At 35.3% G+C, this 16,948-nt stretch overlaps 1 protein-coding gene across 2 annotated transcripts; it reads right to left on the bottom strand.

Annotated features, from left to right (window-relative positions):
- Window positions 1-4,896: 4,896 nt before the first annotated feature.
- LOC113100285 (polymeric immunoglobulin receptor-like) lies at window positions 4,897-14,703 on the bottom strand. Of its 2 annotated transcripts, none has more exons than XM_026265072.1 (12): window positions 14,597-14,703; window positions 10,283-10,400; window positions 9,878-10,192; window positions 8,384-8,734; window positions 7,973-8,275; window positions 7,560-7,871; window positions 7,130-7,468; window positions 6,781-7,059; window positions 5,720-5,773; window positions 5,489-5,581; window positions 5,316-5,362; window positions 4,897-5,224 (listed from the first exon to the last, which is right to left on the bottom strand). In XM_026265072.1, exons 2-12 carry the CDS (start codon window positions 10,326-10,328, stop codon window positions 5,012-5,014), a joined length of 2,352 nt encoding a protein of 783 aa, XP_026120857.1. In that variant the 5' UTR covers window positions 10,329-10,400; window positions 14,597-14,703; the 3' UTR covers window positions 4,897-5,011. The 2 variants fall into 2 exon arrangements, with proteins under 2 accessions (XP_026120857.1, XP_026120858.1); XM_026265073.1 differs by having other exon boundaries at window positions 6,781-6,842; window positions 7,189-7,468.
- Window positions 14,704-16,948: the final 2,245 nt, after the last annotated feature.

Genomic DNA, 16,948 nt, shown 5'->3' with positions numbered 1-16,948 from the left:
CAAATGAGGCATTATTTAATGAAATATTTATTTGCATAAATTTGTAGTGCAAAAATCTGAACACTAGATGAAGTCAGTTTCAAATTTTTTGTTTAATTTTTTTGACATATTAGAGTCAAATGATTTTACAGAGGGAATTCTGGTTATCTTTTTTTGTCACTCCATAATTCAGAAAATACTTTGAACAGCCAGAAAACAATATATTTTCACAATTTTGGTGGGAATAAAATGTTGTATATAATCCAGGAAAATATATATGAACAAATCCCTCTGTAAAAACCTTCAGAATATAGACAGGAATAAAAATGTCAAGTTTGGTGTGTGTAAGTGCTACTGAAGTGGAGATTTATGGCTCAGTGTTGAAGAAAAAACTCATTTTGAGAAAACGGCCTTTAAAAATATGTTTTGTAATTGAAATCTATTGACACAAACAGATAAAGTGCTATAAAAGAAACACTTAACAGTGTCTTTTAGATGTTTTCCTTCCACTAATTTGAAAAAGCACTTTATGAAAAACCAAAAAGCCCAAAATCTCAAAATTGACAGGTGCTTGAAAGAACAGTGTTTTTGCCTGCAGTGTCTCACCTTAATTTTACAAAGCTGTGAGAAAGTCTTTATAATAATGACTACATTCAATAATTTGTCTCCTCCATATCACACTAGCATAATTTTGGAGAGTATCCACTGAATGTATGCAACGTATGTACGCGGATACATTGTTGACATTCAGACCAAAGCGAAAACAGTTTAAACAATAGGGGTGTAACGATATGGATCGATACACCGATGTAATGTCTAACGAGATACAATGTATTGATGCCACACGTAAAATACCGATATTTGTAGCATAAATAGGCACCTTATTTTGATACTGTCCATATTATAACCAATGTCCATCTATGCATCACCGGCAACCGTGCTGGAATCCTCCCGGGCTGATGCTCACAAGTCCGGGGTAAGTATACAGCGTGCTGTTAACAGTCCTACCACGTCTACTCCGTGTGTTTCTCTTCACAGGCCTGGTGCACCCAGGACTCGATCTTCCCAGATATTCTTCACACCAATCCACAGCGGACTTCTCCCCCTCCGCTGCCTTCGGTCTTCAGAGATTTCCAACCGGAACTGATTCTCTCCCCTCCGCGAGACAGAACGTGATGCTGTGATCGTCGGAGACTCCCATCGTCCAACACGTCCGTCCTACGTTAACTAAAAGTAAAGTGCACACTCACTGTTTCCCTGGTGCTTGTGGTCTCTATGTTTCTGCGCAGATAGATACCCACGACTTCAGGAGCCTTCCCATGTATCGACAAGGCCAACAATTTTGTTCTACCCGCTTAAATGATAGAAGTACTTGCACTGTCCAATCTATAAAGACTGTGTCTGTTCCCCGAATAGTGAGGTCAAAATATACATTTTTAAAGCAGGCTCTAAAGAAAAATCGTAACCAGAAAATTGCTAAATGAAACAATTTTTTAAGTTTGGGCTCCTAAACATTAGATCACTCACACCCAAAGCAGTAATTGTAAATGAAATGATCACAGATAATAGTTTTGATGTACTCTGCTTGACTGAAACCTGGCTAAAACCAAATGATTATTTTGGTCTAAATGAGTCAACTCCACCAAACTACTGTTATAAGCATGAGCCCCGTCAGACTGGTCAACAATATATAGTGATATTCTCAATGTTACCCAGAAAACAGGATACAGGTTTAACTCTTTTGAAATACTTCTGCTTAATGTTACTCTGTCAGATATGCAAAAGAGATCTATCCTAAATCTTTTCATTTGGCTACTGTGTATAGACTGCAGGGCCGTATACATATGTGATTCAATAATTTTGCAGATTCCTGTATTGTTTTGTCATTGCTGATAATAATGTTCATTGTCTCTTTGTTTATGTATTTCATTTATTTTTCTGTACATTTTTGCCCTTTATACTTTAACTGACAGTAAATGCATATATTGTAGAAACTTAGTTTTCTGTAAAGTTGCTTTGCAATGATTTGTATTATGAAACGTGCTATACAAATTAATCTATATTTAATATATAAAGAAAATACTATGCAGTGTTATTTTACATTTGATTATTAAATTTCTATACCTGATTTTTTTTTTCCAGATCTACCAAAAAAATAAATAAATAAATAAAAATAATGAAATGCATTGTTTATTTAATTTGTGTCTTTGTTATATTGCATTTATTTTCTGCTACATGAATCTGTCTGCTACCACTGCTACTTTTTTACAAGAGTATCCTACTGATCCAGGGACAATAATTAAAAACAATAATCATTTAAAAATTAATTTAAATATAATAATGTTGTGTAGTCTATAATAGCCTACTAAAGACAACCAGTTTTACTCACTAAAATATTTATTCATCATAAAATGATAACTTCATAATTGTATTGAAGTCTTACACACATGCAATACAGATAATGTAGAGTCGTGCATTAATTTGAGTTATGACAGATATTATGGGAGTTGCTTGATGGAGCACAGGAGATGCAGAAAATTACCTTCAATTATCTTGAAAAAAATTTCATTAATGCTATCACGTAACAAATCTGTCCAACATAGGTATATAATATAATAATATAGATATATCAATCAATATTCTACTGCATCGAATCGTATCGAAATTTTATCGTTTAATTTTTAGAAGTATTGGTAAATATAATATCGCTGGTTTATGAGAATCCATATCATCTGAACCACCAAAACAATGTACACACGTACATATGCTGCACTGATATATGTTTATGCATGTGATACTCTCCAAAATGGCGCTATAGGGTAACACAGAGGAGACAAATTATGGTTGAACTACTGATGTCAAATGGATTATTAGGAACCTTGCTGTCTATGGAGGGTCAGAGAGCTCTCGGAATTGATAAATAATATCTTCATTTGTGTCCGAAGATGGTTTGGAACAACATGAGTAATGAATGACAGAATTTTCATTTTTGGGTGAACTATCGATTTAACTGGAAAGAGAGTTGGGTAATAGAGATAACAAAACAATATTTGACAACTTTTTTTTTTTTTTTTTTACAATAGTAATGTTTCTAATGTAATTTTAAACAGTTGTAATTAATTTCTGCTTAAATACTGTATGTTATTTTTGAATTGAAAATACGGTAGGCCTATCATTTAGTAATTCCTAACTGACGAGACAATATGTTTTTCATTCATGTTTGCATGTAATATACATTTAAAAATGTAATTTTTTATTTGTTTTTGCAAATAGTTCACGATTATTATTCTCCTCTACAATTTTTTAAAAATAATCTACTGAACCACTTCCATTGCCAATGCTTCTGCCATTTTATCATTCATAATAATCATTATTTAATATTTATCATTATTAATCGTAATTATAACGGCATGGCTATATAAGGAATAAGATTTGAACTTACCTACATGACAAAATATGCAACCGTTTAAAGCCCTATGCCGTCTTTTTTTTTTTTCTTTCACTTTCAGTATAGCGATCTAGCTTGAACTTCACCTAGAAACACACAACAACTATCTTACTCCCACTAGTGGCGCTAGAGAATATCTGAGCTCCCAGACATGGTTCAGTTATCATCATTCAAAATCATGTTTTTACCCCTCCACTTCCTGTGGTAGAATGTAACACAGGAATAATCGAGTTTGAGTTAACAGATCTGCTCACTGTTCGGGTATGTGATCTGACTTGTTTGACACCACTGTGGTCAGATCTGGTCCAGTCTATGTGTGTATTACCTTGCAGTCATGCAGTTCTCCGTGTCAGCTCTCTCTCAGCTCACAGTGACACAGCTCAGATGATCCAGACACCAGCTGTGTCCCACAGATAGATGCGTGTCCTGGACACACGGACTCACAGAGACCAATGAAGACAGACTGAGAGATGAGAGGTGAAACCAGAAAGACAGATAAAATGGAGGAGAGCAGACAGTGTGTGAGTGTGACGTACGTTTCTCTGAACCGTTTCTCTCTTGTGATGCCAACAAGGAAGTAACGTCAAATGTAATTCATCGACTGGCCGCTAGAGGCTTGCTGCAAAAGAGTCAATCCCATAGACTCCAATGTTAAAACAATATCATCTGCCTGTAATACCGGACTTTCAGGAGCACATTTGAAGGACCGCATTTCTAGGACCCTATTTTTTTCTCCGACCTACCAAGTCGGAGAACCGCAGTCCCTCCCAGGAACACACTTCCAGGACTCTAGATTTGGAGGACCGAAAAAAGTGCCAAGGCAGCATTAACACCCAGTTTTAACTACTTAAGATTTTTTTTTTAAAACGTTTATTTCACCCAAATACTACTTTCTTTATTGCAATTAAACCTGGTACCTATGAATGTTGAGTAACTATTGGGTCTATATCATAATATAATAACTCATCAATAAAATAAAAAAGGAATAATGGTATAGTCTTTTCAGTCACTAGATTAACCACATTTTCAAGCACAGAGGGAAGACACAAGGATGACTCTGGGGGTAGATTTAAGATTGTGTATATTTAATAAAATAATATATTACAAAAGTTGAACTTGAACACTCCAAAAAAAACCTCATAGAAAGAACTTGATGAACAACATCTTAAGAGTGCAACTAATGGAAACACTAATCACTGTTATGGTGAAACACATTAGAATTAAACCTCTGTTAATTCTCAATAAAAACTTTTGTTCAGTCTGGTTAGTAATAAGTGAAGCTGGTAAAGCTGTTTGTGGAGTTGTTTTATCCTCCTCTGCTGAGATCTCCAGAGATTCAATGTCTTCTTTATTCTTCAGTTGATTTCATCTAAGGTTGGGGCTGAAGTCAGTTGTAGTTCTTGTGTTTCTGCTCATCTCTTTTTCTGTTCTCAAGGCAAGGGCCATCATTCCACGCTGCATGTGGGCCAGATCATCTTTCCACGGGTGCCAGATGTGGCCCGGATCTGGGCCGACACAGTGTTGCTATGTGGGTTAAATAATGTTAACTGAACTGACTGCTTCACTTCCACTTTAAGACCGGTATTAATTTGGCGAGATATTGTGACTAACAGATGCGTAATCACAGTGTGTCTCCTCTTTACTTAATCTGACTGTAGATTCACTAAGAGACTCTTCATGCTTCTGGAAACTGACAGCAGCGTACAGGAGCCCATCAGAGGGGATTGTGGGTGACTGAACTGTGGAATAGAGAGGATTTGATTCAGGATCTGAATGGCTCCTGGCGTCTTCTTGAGTCTGTAAGAAGAAAAATTTCCAAAACATGAAGCACAGAGTATCAGCTTAGCCATTCACATATTGAGATGTAGATTATTGTTCTGAAACTCACCGTTTCATGATCCCCTGTCTGTCTTCTGTCTGTTGATGAAATTATTCCTGTGTGAAGAAGAAAAACATCCGAGATGATTTTAACTGTATTTCTGACCAGTAGAGGGAGACAAGCTCAGATTTACTAAATGTGCAGAGTGTGTGTATGTGTGTGTGTTTGTGTGTGTGTCTCACCATGTTTGTTGTGTTTAAGTTTGAATAAGATTAACCCTATAACCAGAGCCAGCAGAAGCAAACCCACAGAAACCGCAACTATTATAAAAAAACCTGAAATCACACAAAGAGATTGTGACTGAGTAACAAGGTAAGACCATCACATTTAGCAACAGATATTCATAAACATACATCGGACGCTAATGTTTGAATAGTTAGCTCAAAATGACAAACTGAGCTTTTGGATCTCACCAGACTTTGCTTTTTGCTCGTCTTTTCCACTTTCGCTGTCAGACGAGATCATTTCTAAAAACACAATCACAGTATGAGGACCGTATGGAAGCTTATTTCCGTCATGGAAGAAGAATATAAAAAAAAGAGGTGACTTTTTATCTCATAATTTTAAGATACTTTTCTTCTTGCAATTTTGAGTTATATCTCACAGTTAACATTTTTTCCTCACCAGAACCAGTGGTGTGTACAGAACGTGTATAATTCACATCATCACCTCAATTAAAGGAAAGAACAAATGATTAAAGGATGATATATACTATAGCCTAGACAGCACGTGCTCTCTTTATAATCATTAAAAAGCTATCACACTCTTAAGTTCATGGCAATCTCACAAAGTTCTGTTATAATTAATGAGTCTGTTCTTTGCTATAATGAGAGGATTTTTGAGCGTGCAGAACTCAGCACTAAACAATGCTGTTTAAGCTGTGAGAGGATTGATCATTCAAGGGAGCTGCTAGCTGGAATCCAGACAGACAAAACTAATTAGTCTAATAGCCTAATCTCACATGTGCCCCCCCCCCCCCAAAAAAAAATAAATAAAAAAAAATGCAGTGACAACAGTGTGAAATCACAAAAGAAGCAGCAGCAAGTTTTACTCAAACATGAGCTTTTTGTTGCTTGCTGTTGTCTGTGGTTTTCAGCTGGTGTGAAACATCTGTTTACACACATCAGGCATGTTAGAAAAAAATTAAATAAAAAAAAACGTCAAAACCCGGAGACGTGTTGTAATTTTCTGCCATGTTAAGTTTACAGACATTAAAACAAACCATAAAGCAAAATTCAGGTAAAACACCTGTTAAAAAATCAGAGAAGAGAAAAAAAGTGTATTCTTCAATCGCATTCTTTCTAATCAAACAGACCTGGACAAGCTCAGTGTCTTCAGGTTTACTAAGGTTACAGATGATTAGAGCTGAACTCAGCAGGACAGCTGCTCGGGGACCAAACATTCATGTGTTCACCTGAAAGAAGATCATTTTGAATTCTTGGTGAACTATCCCTTAAATGAAAGAGTGTTTTACCTCCGGTCACGTTTAGCTGAACTTCAGTGAATATGAAGGACCCAGAGCTCTCCTCTGCACACCAGTATTTCCCAGAATCCTCTGCTCTCAGATCGCTGATCTTCACAGTAAAGGTTTCTTCAGTCAGAGAGAATCTGCTGTTATCTGATGAAACATGAACTCCGTCTCTGAAGCAGATATTGGGCTGATCTCCTCTGCAGAAAAACCTCTGTGTTTGATTCCTGATGTGTTTACAGCTGATGGACACTGATCCTCCGACAGACGCTTCATGAGCGACCGCTGAAGAAACAACATTAAATATGATGAGTTTGAGAACAGAATGAGCAGAAACATTGAGATTCATCCTCACCGTCCTTCCTGATGATCATGAGCTCAATGGGAAGATTAAACACATCTGTCACTGCACACCAGTATTTCCCAGCATCCTCTGCTCTCAGCTCAGTCATGGTCACAGTGAAGAGATTGAGTTCAGTGTCGTCCTTTACTGAAATCCTTGGTTTTTTAACATGACCTTTATCTGACTGAATGATCATTTGAGCATCTTTAGAGAAACATTTTCCTTTACACAGATACTTTACTACTTTACTCAAACATGTTCCACTGCGCAGACATGTTTCTTTAGTGTGTTTTTCATCATAAGGGCATTGGATCTGGACTGAATCTCCTTCACGTCCGATCACTGGAGGCACTGATAGTCAAAGAGAACAGAGATGTATTTATTCACTGTGAAATACATGCATCTATGACTGAACTGCATGGTTTGTGGTGTCTGTACATACTGGTTAAAGTCAGTTGATGTTTATTGGTGAGAGAAACAGAAGTCAGATGCTGGTGTCTGGTTTCTGCTCCACACCAGTAAACTCCAGCATCTCTCAGGCTCACATTACTGATGCTCGCTGTAAAAACTCCTGCTGTACTGTCAGAAAACTCAAAGCGCTGCTTCTCTGATGAACTGATGCTCTGACAGATCTTCTGCTCGTTCTCTTTACAGATGTGTTTGATGGACTGCTGTTTCTCAGGGGAATTACAGCTGAGTTTCACACTTTCACCAATAACAGCAGCTGATTCACTTGATTCAGGGAAATGATCACCTATACACAAAAACAATGAAAATATCAGAAATTTAAATCTTATTTTCTCACTTTAACTGATAGAAATTGTCCAGAAACAGACTCAGACAGAAACACTTTACCTTGACTGATCTTCAGTGTGATCTCAGTGAACAGATGATCGTCAGCAGTTTTCACTCCACATCTGTACGTTCCTTCATCAGCTTCAGTTAAATCACTGATAAAAACCTTCAAAACTCCTGAACTGGTATCATCATACATGTGAACTTTATCATGACGGATCCACTGATTCTGTTCAACAGAGATCTCCTGTGATGAATCTTTCTGGATGAATTTCTGGTTTTCTTTGAATTCTTCTGGAAATTTACACTTGATGAAGACTGATTTACTGATGTAGGCCTCAACCTGGACAGAAGATATCTGACCTGCAAGACAAGATTTATTGCATTATTAATATAGTCAGGAGAGATTTACATTTCTTATTTAGAGTTTTTATTTTATTTTTGTTATTATTAAAATGAATCTAAACTCACTATGAACGTTCAGCTCAATCTCTTTAATGAAGGTTATGTGAGTAACTGATGTTTCTGAAGGTGGTGTATCTCCTCCGTCTCTCTCCACTCCACATAAATAAAGTCCACGCTCCTCTTCAGAAATGTCTCTGATGGTCACAGTAAAGTGATTTCTCTGATTGTCAGACAGGATAAACTTCTCTTCAGATGATTGTGATGATTGAGAGATCTTCAGCACAAACACAGGATCTCCATTCACTCTGTACAAGACTTTGGTGTGTGTTTCAAACCCATGATCATATTCACAGCTGAAAGTGATTGTTTGACCTTTATATGCAGATCGTCTTACAGACGTCCCACAAGAAGAAGAGTCTGAAAATGATTTCAATATACCATTGCACTGAAATATTAAAATGTTATTAGTATTAATAATAAAGATGCACTACAGGGAAATTCAGTCTCTATATCTCCATCTCTGTGTGACAGATACAGTGTCATGTTTCTTGCAGAGTTATTTATGTTAAAGGTTTAGTTCACACAAAAATGAATGCTAGCCCATAAATTATCTTTGGTGTATGACTTTATTCTTTCAGACAAAACCAGTCGGAGTTATTAGAATTTTTATTTATTTATCTTTTAAGCTGTTTAGTGGCACTCAGTTGGTGTTGCCTTCCTTCAGTCCAAAAAAACGCCCATCCATAAATATAAAGTGTCTTAACACAGCTCCGGGGGGTGAACAAAGGCCTTCTGTAGTGAATCGATGCGTTTTTGTAAAAAATGTCCATATTCAAAACATAATAATCACATAAATGTGGCTTGCAACAGCAGTTTTACACAGAATCAGCTCATGGCGGATGACGTATGAGCCGATGAGTTTCGTGGAAGCCAATGTTTATCAACAGGATCAAAAGTCATATACACCTAGGATGACTTGAGGGTGAATAATTTATGGGCAAATTTTTGTTTTGGGTGAACTAACACGTGGGTTGTGCTTCTTTGTTTTGTCACCTGTGATCAAAACATGAGAGATGTGTCATTCTACATCAAAGCAGAAACATACTGACAGAAAAGTTTTGTTTTACAAGGAATATATCCAGAAGAAAATTTAATTTGAGCAACAAACTCTTGGTAAATGGTCTTCTTTCTGTGCACTCTCAGATAACACTGACAGAACACCATTAGGGGGAGTTGTGGCCTAGGGGTTTTAGAGTTTGACTCCTAATCCTAGGGTTGCAGGTTCGAGTCCTGGGCCGGCGACTGTGTGTGTGTGTGTGTGTGACCATACTTGGCTGTAAGTCACGTCACTTTCAATAACAGTGAGCGAAAACTGACATTTCAGTCAGCTCAAATTATAAATAATTTTTATACTGCTGTAATTTATTATAATGCAGTGAGGAATTGTAATCATTGAATGATGAATTTGCTGAATAATAGATTTTTGTCCTTGTAGTGCACCTTTAAACAATACTATGATAAAACAAATTACTGTAGTAAGTTATAAAGTATCATACGTACTGTTGTTCACCACTAAATCAACATCATGACTCCATTCCTGATTGTTTCCACATGAGTATTTCCCATCATCCTCTCTGCTGAGCTTCCTGATGAACACTGAGAAGAATCCTCTGTTTTCATCGCCATACAGAGCGAATCTTTCATTATTAACCCTGCGGTGCTGAGTCTCAGTACTGATTCCTGTCCTACAGTCTCTGTCTCTGCAGAAATACTTTCCTTTAAACTGATCAGAAGACTCTCTCTTGTTTGTCTTCATGCACTTGAACATCACACTCCCTCCAGAGCAGCCGATCACTTTAAAACACAGAACCTGACCTGACGAACACAAGATCAATTGTTCTGGGTTATTATATAATCAACATGTGTTAAATAATATAACAACTATTTGAGCAGTAAAGAACTGACCTGAGATCAGACAGAGAGTGATGAAGATGATGATGAAGGCCCTCATTCCTGATTGACTTCAGTCTCACAGATATTGAGAGAGAAACCAGATCAGATCACAGTTCAGGGAGAGCAAGAGCTGATGAAATACAATGAATGTAATGTATGAATATATTATTATTAAAAGTAAACACACATTCTTCCTCCCACATTTCTGCTTCCTCTTTCTCTAAACAGCTCCACCCACAAACAGGGCATTAAAAGTGAAAATATGTGTGAAAGACTCTGCAAACATGCAGAGAAACATATAACGCAGCTAAAAAGTACAATTGTTCTTAAATGTTTAATTACTTTTGAACCACTCGTCCTATCTGAATGCTTTAAGGGGTGTTGTACAGCAGATATTCTCTTCTTTTCAGAGATTTCTCAGTCGTCTTATTCTGATATTCAGGATGCTATAGTGTACGTTATTACGTCATCATATTTTGACAACATTGATTCATCAGAAGAAACCAATGCATTTAGGTTCTCTGAGCCAAACGGAGCCGTTTCTCAATAATAAGTATGCAAAGTTTGGACTTGAGCCCTTGGTAGTTTCTCCCAGATAGGTCTGGCTCATGGTCTGGCTCCACTCTCAAACAGGAAATGTGTCACCTCCACTCAGTGCTGCCAAAACCATTGTCACTCGGATTGGGCTACTTTAAAATCTGTTGCCATGGGTTGTTTTTCATATCCACGCCAACATGGTAAAATACTATAGTAATTTATAGTAAATACTGTAGTGTTTTTGAAACATACTATAGTAAAGTGTATTACTGTAGGCTAAATTACAGTATTTACAATTCTTTGTTAATAAATGCTACAGCAATACTGTAGGATTACCTATAGTAAACTCATGAACTGTAATAAATACTGTAGTACTTTAGTTTTTATTACAGTAAACTGTAAGATAAATTACTGTGTTTGGTAAAGTAATTTGTTTATATTACTGTAATTGTTATATTAGCCCATCAACTACAGAATTACAACATCAAAGTAATTCAAGTACTTTACTATAGTACAGTTCAAAAACATGAGTATTAATTAGTATTTTTTTTTTTCATGTGGCCATGTTGAAGCGAACCCAATAACATGATATTTAGCCCCCAGAACGCAATTTTTACCAGGGAACCCCCCTTGAAATACTATTGGGCTGGATTTGGGATTTTTCATTTTTTTTATTTTTATTCAAAGAACAATAACACACAATATTTTTTTATCAAGATATAACACAAAAAATTGTCAACATATAGGAATTGCCAGAGGAAGGTAAGTATAAAAGTTCAAAGACACAAGATATACATATACATACATACTGTACATACAAAGTTCAAAAGCTTTCAAAGTTCTTACAGCTTTCTTATTAAAAAATTATCTTATACTGACGATATATATATTAATTGCTTGCTACGTGTATAGGCTAAAAGAGACTTGTCATTTGCCCTTACATATTGTGACTCTTTTGTTAGTTTTGATTCTTTCTATTGTCCTAACTTGTAAGTCGCTTTGGATAAAGCATCTGCTAAATGACTAAATGTAAATATATAGTAATATATAATAATAAAAGAAGCCAACAAAACCATAAAATTGGGTTTCTTATTAGATTTTAATTAGATTCTTATTAGATTACATTTGGCTCACTGTATAAGTAAATAAATCAAGTAAAAATACTGCTACTCTTGGTCAGAACAGTCAGTAAAGCCAAAGAGTAAATTTTCCAATAGGTGTTAAAAACGTCTTAAAGGTGCTGTATGTACTCCACTACCACTGCTTCAAACATTTTGAGTTTAAAAACTAGCATTCATATGTCATTAGTACTGTGAACTTATTTAATTTGAGTCCTCTGAGAAGGAATGTTTGCAAAATGCAAACACTTAATGTGTAGCAGTAAAGTAGCTAAATGCATTACTTTTACTCAAATAATCACAGTTCATTGTCAGCTATAGCACACGTGTATGTGTTGAAGTACTTAACACAGAGATCACCACTGTATCAACAGCTCCACATTTACTGTCTTTATATAAAGCAGCAAAGATCAGAGTTTGTGGCTCATCATTGACTGAAGGAACAGGCTCTACTCTCCAGCACAATGGTGAACAACAAAACTACATTAAACTAACATATCTCTCTTGTGCGAACACACATTAATACAGTTGAGTTCAGTATTTACTCTCATTATCAGTGTATGACTTTGCATATCTTTTTTTTCTATGGATGTTCACAAATATTTCAGTAAAACTTACTTTTTTTCATTTGGTAAATCTGACTATTACGTTTTACAGTATATCGCGTTTTTTCTTCTTCTTTGATTCAACACCAAACAACTGGCAATAATTTTTTCTACAGATTGTTGCCGTAAATTAATTACAGTTTATTACTGTTAAATTAAATTTCATGCTGTTTTTTCTTCATCTTAAATCTTTAACCCTTTAAACACCACAACAAAATCCTCAGTTTCAAGTGAACACGTATAATGTGTAGTACACACTACAGAGTGTTTTGAGTAACACTGAATTAGTGAAGTTAATGAGATAATTATGTGATTAATTGATGATTGAGCATTAGTGATGTCATATGATCTGTTGAATCTACCGATTTAGAAATGAGGTTTCCCACTTACAAATATTCACAATCGTTTGTCACTGGCTAACGGTGATTATGAACCAGGTATAACAGATTTTGATGACCTCCTTGTAGAAGAGGTTCAAAGGAAAGAAGTCAAACAACAAATAAAGAAAGACAAACGTCAAGAAAAACTGAAAAGAAGAATGGCTGATGGAGCAGCAGGAAATTGTTTTTAGGATAAGAAGGATAATTCAACTTATGTGGAAACAAGAGGACTCGAACAAAAAGATGATGAAGATGCTGAAAGAAATGATTGAATTGGTTAACTTCAATTTGAGTTTCAATCTCTTGCAAATGATATCAAAGCTTTGAGATTGCAAACCACGGTAAAAAGTGAAAAACTTTATTTACTCAATAAAATTGTGGCAACAGATTACAAGCAATATTATTAATTAAATTGAACACATTAGAATTAATTAGAATTAATTAAATGAGATGCTTAAAAGCAATCATTCAAAATGAGTAAAATAACATGAAAAAAATAAGTAAAATGCATACAAAAATATTGGTTTTGTTGAAAAAAAAAAGAGAAGCACCCGCTGCAGCCTACATATAGAGACGAGGTTGCACATGTCACCCCGCCCCATATCTACTCTGATTGGTTAGATCATCTTTCATAGGCATACATGATAGGAACTGTGTGCGTAGTTGGTGTTACAAAACCAGAAACTCCATAAAAGATAACAGTTAGATATAAAATTTGTTAGATAAGAACCTTAAAAGTCAGTAATAAGAAATGCATGATGTTAGAATTTGCTCAACAGTTAAACCGGTCACATTTGCCAGTTGAAACTTTTGCTAGCTGAATGATGATTGTGCAAGGAAGGGCATTTTGCAACTATGTTGCAGTATTGACTTTTTTTCTAAAAGCTGTATTGTAATATGTTTTATCCTATCATAAAATAAATGATGCTATGCAGTTTAGATATAGTGATTTGCTTAGCCTATGCCTTTAAAATGTTGTAACAGCTTAGAGATATATTAATTTTCTTTAATGAAAGAAAATAAAAGAGCAATTACTTAATATGAATATGTGGTTAGGAGAGATTGCTACAAGAGGAAATGCCATACTTCCTGTATCTATAGCAACATTTCTATGAGTGTGTTTGGCCCCTGGACTTCCCACCTCTGGTTATAGCAGAAACGACTAAAAGAAAAATAAAATCTGGTATTTTTTATTTATTTATTTATTTTTTGTTAAGGTTGTAGTGATGCTGAGTAATTTGTTCATAGTAAAATATAGACAATAAATAAGCAATACACTTACATAGTTATGCTCCATATAGATTCTGAAGCAACTCAAACGAATGTGTCCACAATTATAGGAAACGATGGATAAGATCAGATGAGAAATGAATTATTAGTTGGGTTTGACTAATTTCATGTATTTTTATTTATTTACATAAACTCATTTAGTATTTTAACAATCCCAAACACAACCACACTTGATTTACTTTCTGGTGAAAAGCTGCAAACATAAAGCTAAATTCAAACAGAAATAATGAAATGAAGCAGTTTAGATAATATTATTTTTACACTATACAATCATGCTTATAGTCAGACAGACGAAAGTCAAAAAAGACTTTGGTTCTAATAAGCAGAGTTAATGGTTCTAACATGCACTAGCGATAAAAGTTACAAAAAAGTTAGGGAATAATACACATGCTGTACCTGTCACGCAGCTCTCTGGTGCTTTCGTTATTTTCACTTTTAATCATGTCCTCCCAAAAGCCCCTTTCTGACAGGACATTCCTCTTCCGACCTGCAGGGAGCACCCATATCCCACTGTCACACTGTATGAGTGCTCATAGAAAACAGAGTTTAGAATATCATAACCCAGGACAATCGACTGCTCAAACACAACCTGGAGGATCCAAGATATAAACTGCAGATACTCAATGTGGGGCAGCTATCATTTAAGGCCATATATACATACATAATGGATGTGCACTGAGTTTCTTGAAGCTGTTTTCACTGGATGCATCAAAGTGAACATTCCAAATCCTTTTTGAGCTATTTTGGATGTTGACAATGTATAATATATACATACTGCAGCTTTATTTAGTTTTCCCTGAAACTGGGTTGCAATTTTTAATTAAAATGCATAAAACTAGGATTTGAAACTGAGTCTAATTCTAGGACTGTTAAATGTCTAATCACAAAACTCTTTTAACAGTTTTTAGGAACCATACATGTAAGCATAGCTGCATCTATTTTACTAAATGGTGAAACTGTTCATTGAATGTTATTTATCGGTCCACTGAACGTTTGTTGCTGTTGTTGTTTTGTCTTAATTTGGATCATGGAGGAGATTTCAGGATCAAACCAGGGCTGAGAAAGTGTAAGTCCTCACACACAGAGACACACCTGCATATTGAATCATAGATGTTCTTCTGATCTCTCTTCTCGTGTTCAGACGCCTGTGCTCTCTCACTGGATCTCAAAATGGTTTTCTTCAAAGTATATTTGCTGGTAAATGTGTACATTTCATTTATAAAGATATTCGTTATATTTTAATGTATAACATTTGGATGTATGACTGAATGTATGTGTTTTTGGACAGTAGTCAGTAGTGCTGATAATGAAATGGAAACACTATGAAAGATTAATTAACTTTAAACCTCTTTTTCTGATGTCTATTTGATTTGAATCTTTCTTCAGACTGCATGTGTTCATTGAGCTACAACAGCTGCTCTGAGAGTGTAATGTGAATCTGTGCCACTTGGCAGTGTGATTGTAATACTACACATGCAAACAAAATCACCTTCACCGTAAACTATTGTGCTGTAAAATTGTCTACTGGCAGCTGCACTGCAAACAAAAATTGTGTCATTAAATAATAGGAATGCACTGTTAATTTACAGCTCTCAAACGCTAACTTACAATTCTTCTTTTTTTCAGATGGCTTCCTGTTTCCTGTTTGATTGATTTTTTTTTTTTTTTTTTTTTTTGAAGTTCTATTCCTTATTTAAAGTTAAATAATAAACCATTCCAACTGACAGGGTAGTTTAACTATATTTTCCCTAGTTTTATTTTTTATTTTTTTAAGTCTAGAAAGGCCTGTTCACTCCAAGAATGATTACTGTAGAGATAACTATATTAGCGTCCACACCAGCAGACCGTATCTACTCTAAACACACTCGTCTGCTTCTTTAAATTACATCTGAAGCTTGTTACAGTAGGATTTATTATGATTCACTGAAAATGTTTTATCATTCATCAGCTGAAAAAAACAAATCGCTCTAAAAGTGTTTCTGATGATATCGTTTATCTGTGCCTTTATCATTATAGCTGTGATGTGGACTCTGTTATTATTTAATATTGAGAATGATATTGAGAACTGACAGTTCCCTGAGTAGGGAACGAGACACTGGATGTGAGACTCACAGAAGAAGAGAGGAGCATTGTGATGTGGATTCAGAACAGCTTTGGAGCAGATGCTGTGAATTACACCTTCATCCTCTTCCTCACGCTGATCATCTGAATCCTGAATCTGTGGACGATCACATCAGATGAAGTCTTGATCTCCAGCGTCTGATCGTCCTGATATCAGTCGTTCAACAACAGAGACAGACGAAACACAGATCAGGTCACAGAGCTGCTAGAGAAGACAACAGAGGTTTAGAGATACACATTTATTCATAGCAAATTTCATACACAAGGGTATTCAAAACTGCTTTACATATAAATTATTAAAATGAAAAAAAGTATTTAAAATAAATAACATTTTAAAATGTAAAGTAAATTAAAAAGAGCGAAATGTATCCATTACAGGTCCATGTGTGAATCACACTTCTGTTGTTGTTCATCTTTAGACCATTATGAACACATGCTTATCTAAAATACAAACTTTATTTTTCTGATTATTATCCTAGTTCTTTAACCTATAAATCATAATCCGAAGTGTAATGTTTATTCATAGACTATTACTCTTGTTAATTCTTTCATTATAATACTGTAAATATATATATTTTTTCAAATGGCTGGAGATAATCAGTTAAAATAAAATAAGTTAGATAAAAA

This window comes from Carassius auratus, unplaced genomic scaffold (genome assembly GCF_003368295.1).
Source record: "Carassius auratus strain Wakin unplaced genomic scaffold, ASM336829v1 scaf_tig00217227, whole genome shotgun sequence".
Taxonomy (NCBI): domain Eukaryota; kingdom Metazoa; phylum Chordata; class Actinopteri; order Cypriniformes; family Cyprinidae; genus Carassius; species Carassius auratus.
This window is presented reverse-complemented; position numbering and strand designations above follow the sequence as displayed.

Bases quoted from the DNA above. Each gene is read 5' to 3' on its own strand.
- LOC113100285 (XM_026265072.1), bottom strand. From the start codon at position 10,328: ATGAGGGCCTTCATCATCATCTTCATCACTCTCTGTCTGATCTCAG. The intron at 8,735-9,877 runs GTACGTATGATA...AATCATTTTCAG, and splicing joins TGATTTAGTGGTGAACAACA to ACTCTTCTTCTTGTGGGACG. The intron at 5,363-5,488 runs GTGAGACACACA...TTCTTCACACAG, and splicing joins ACTTAAACACAACAAACATG to GAATAATTTCATCAACAGAC.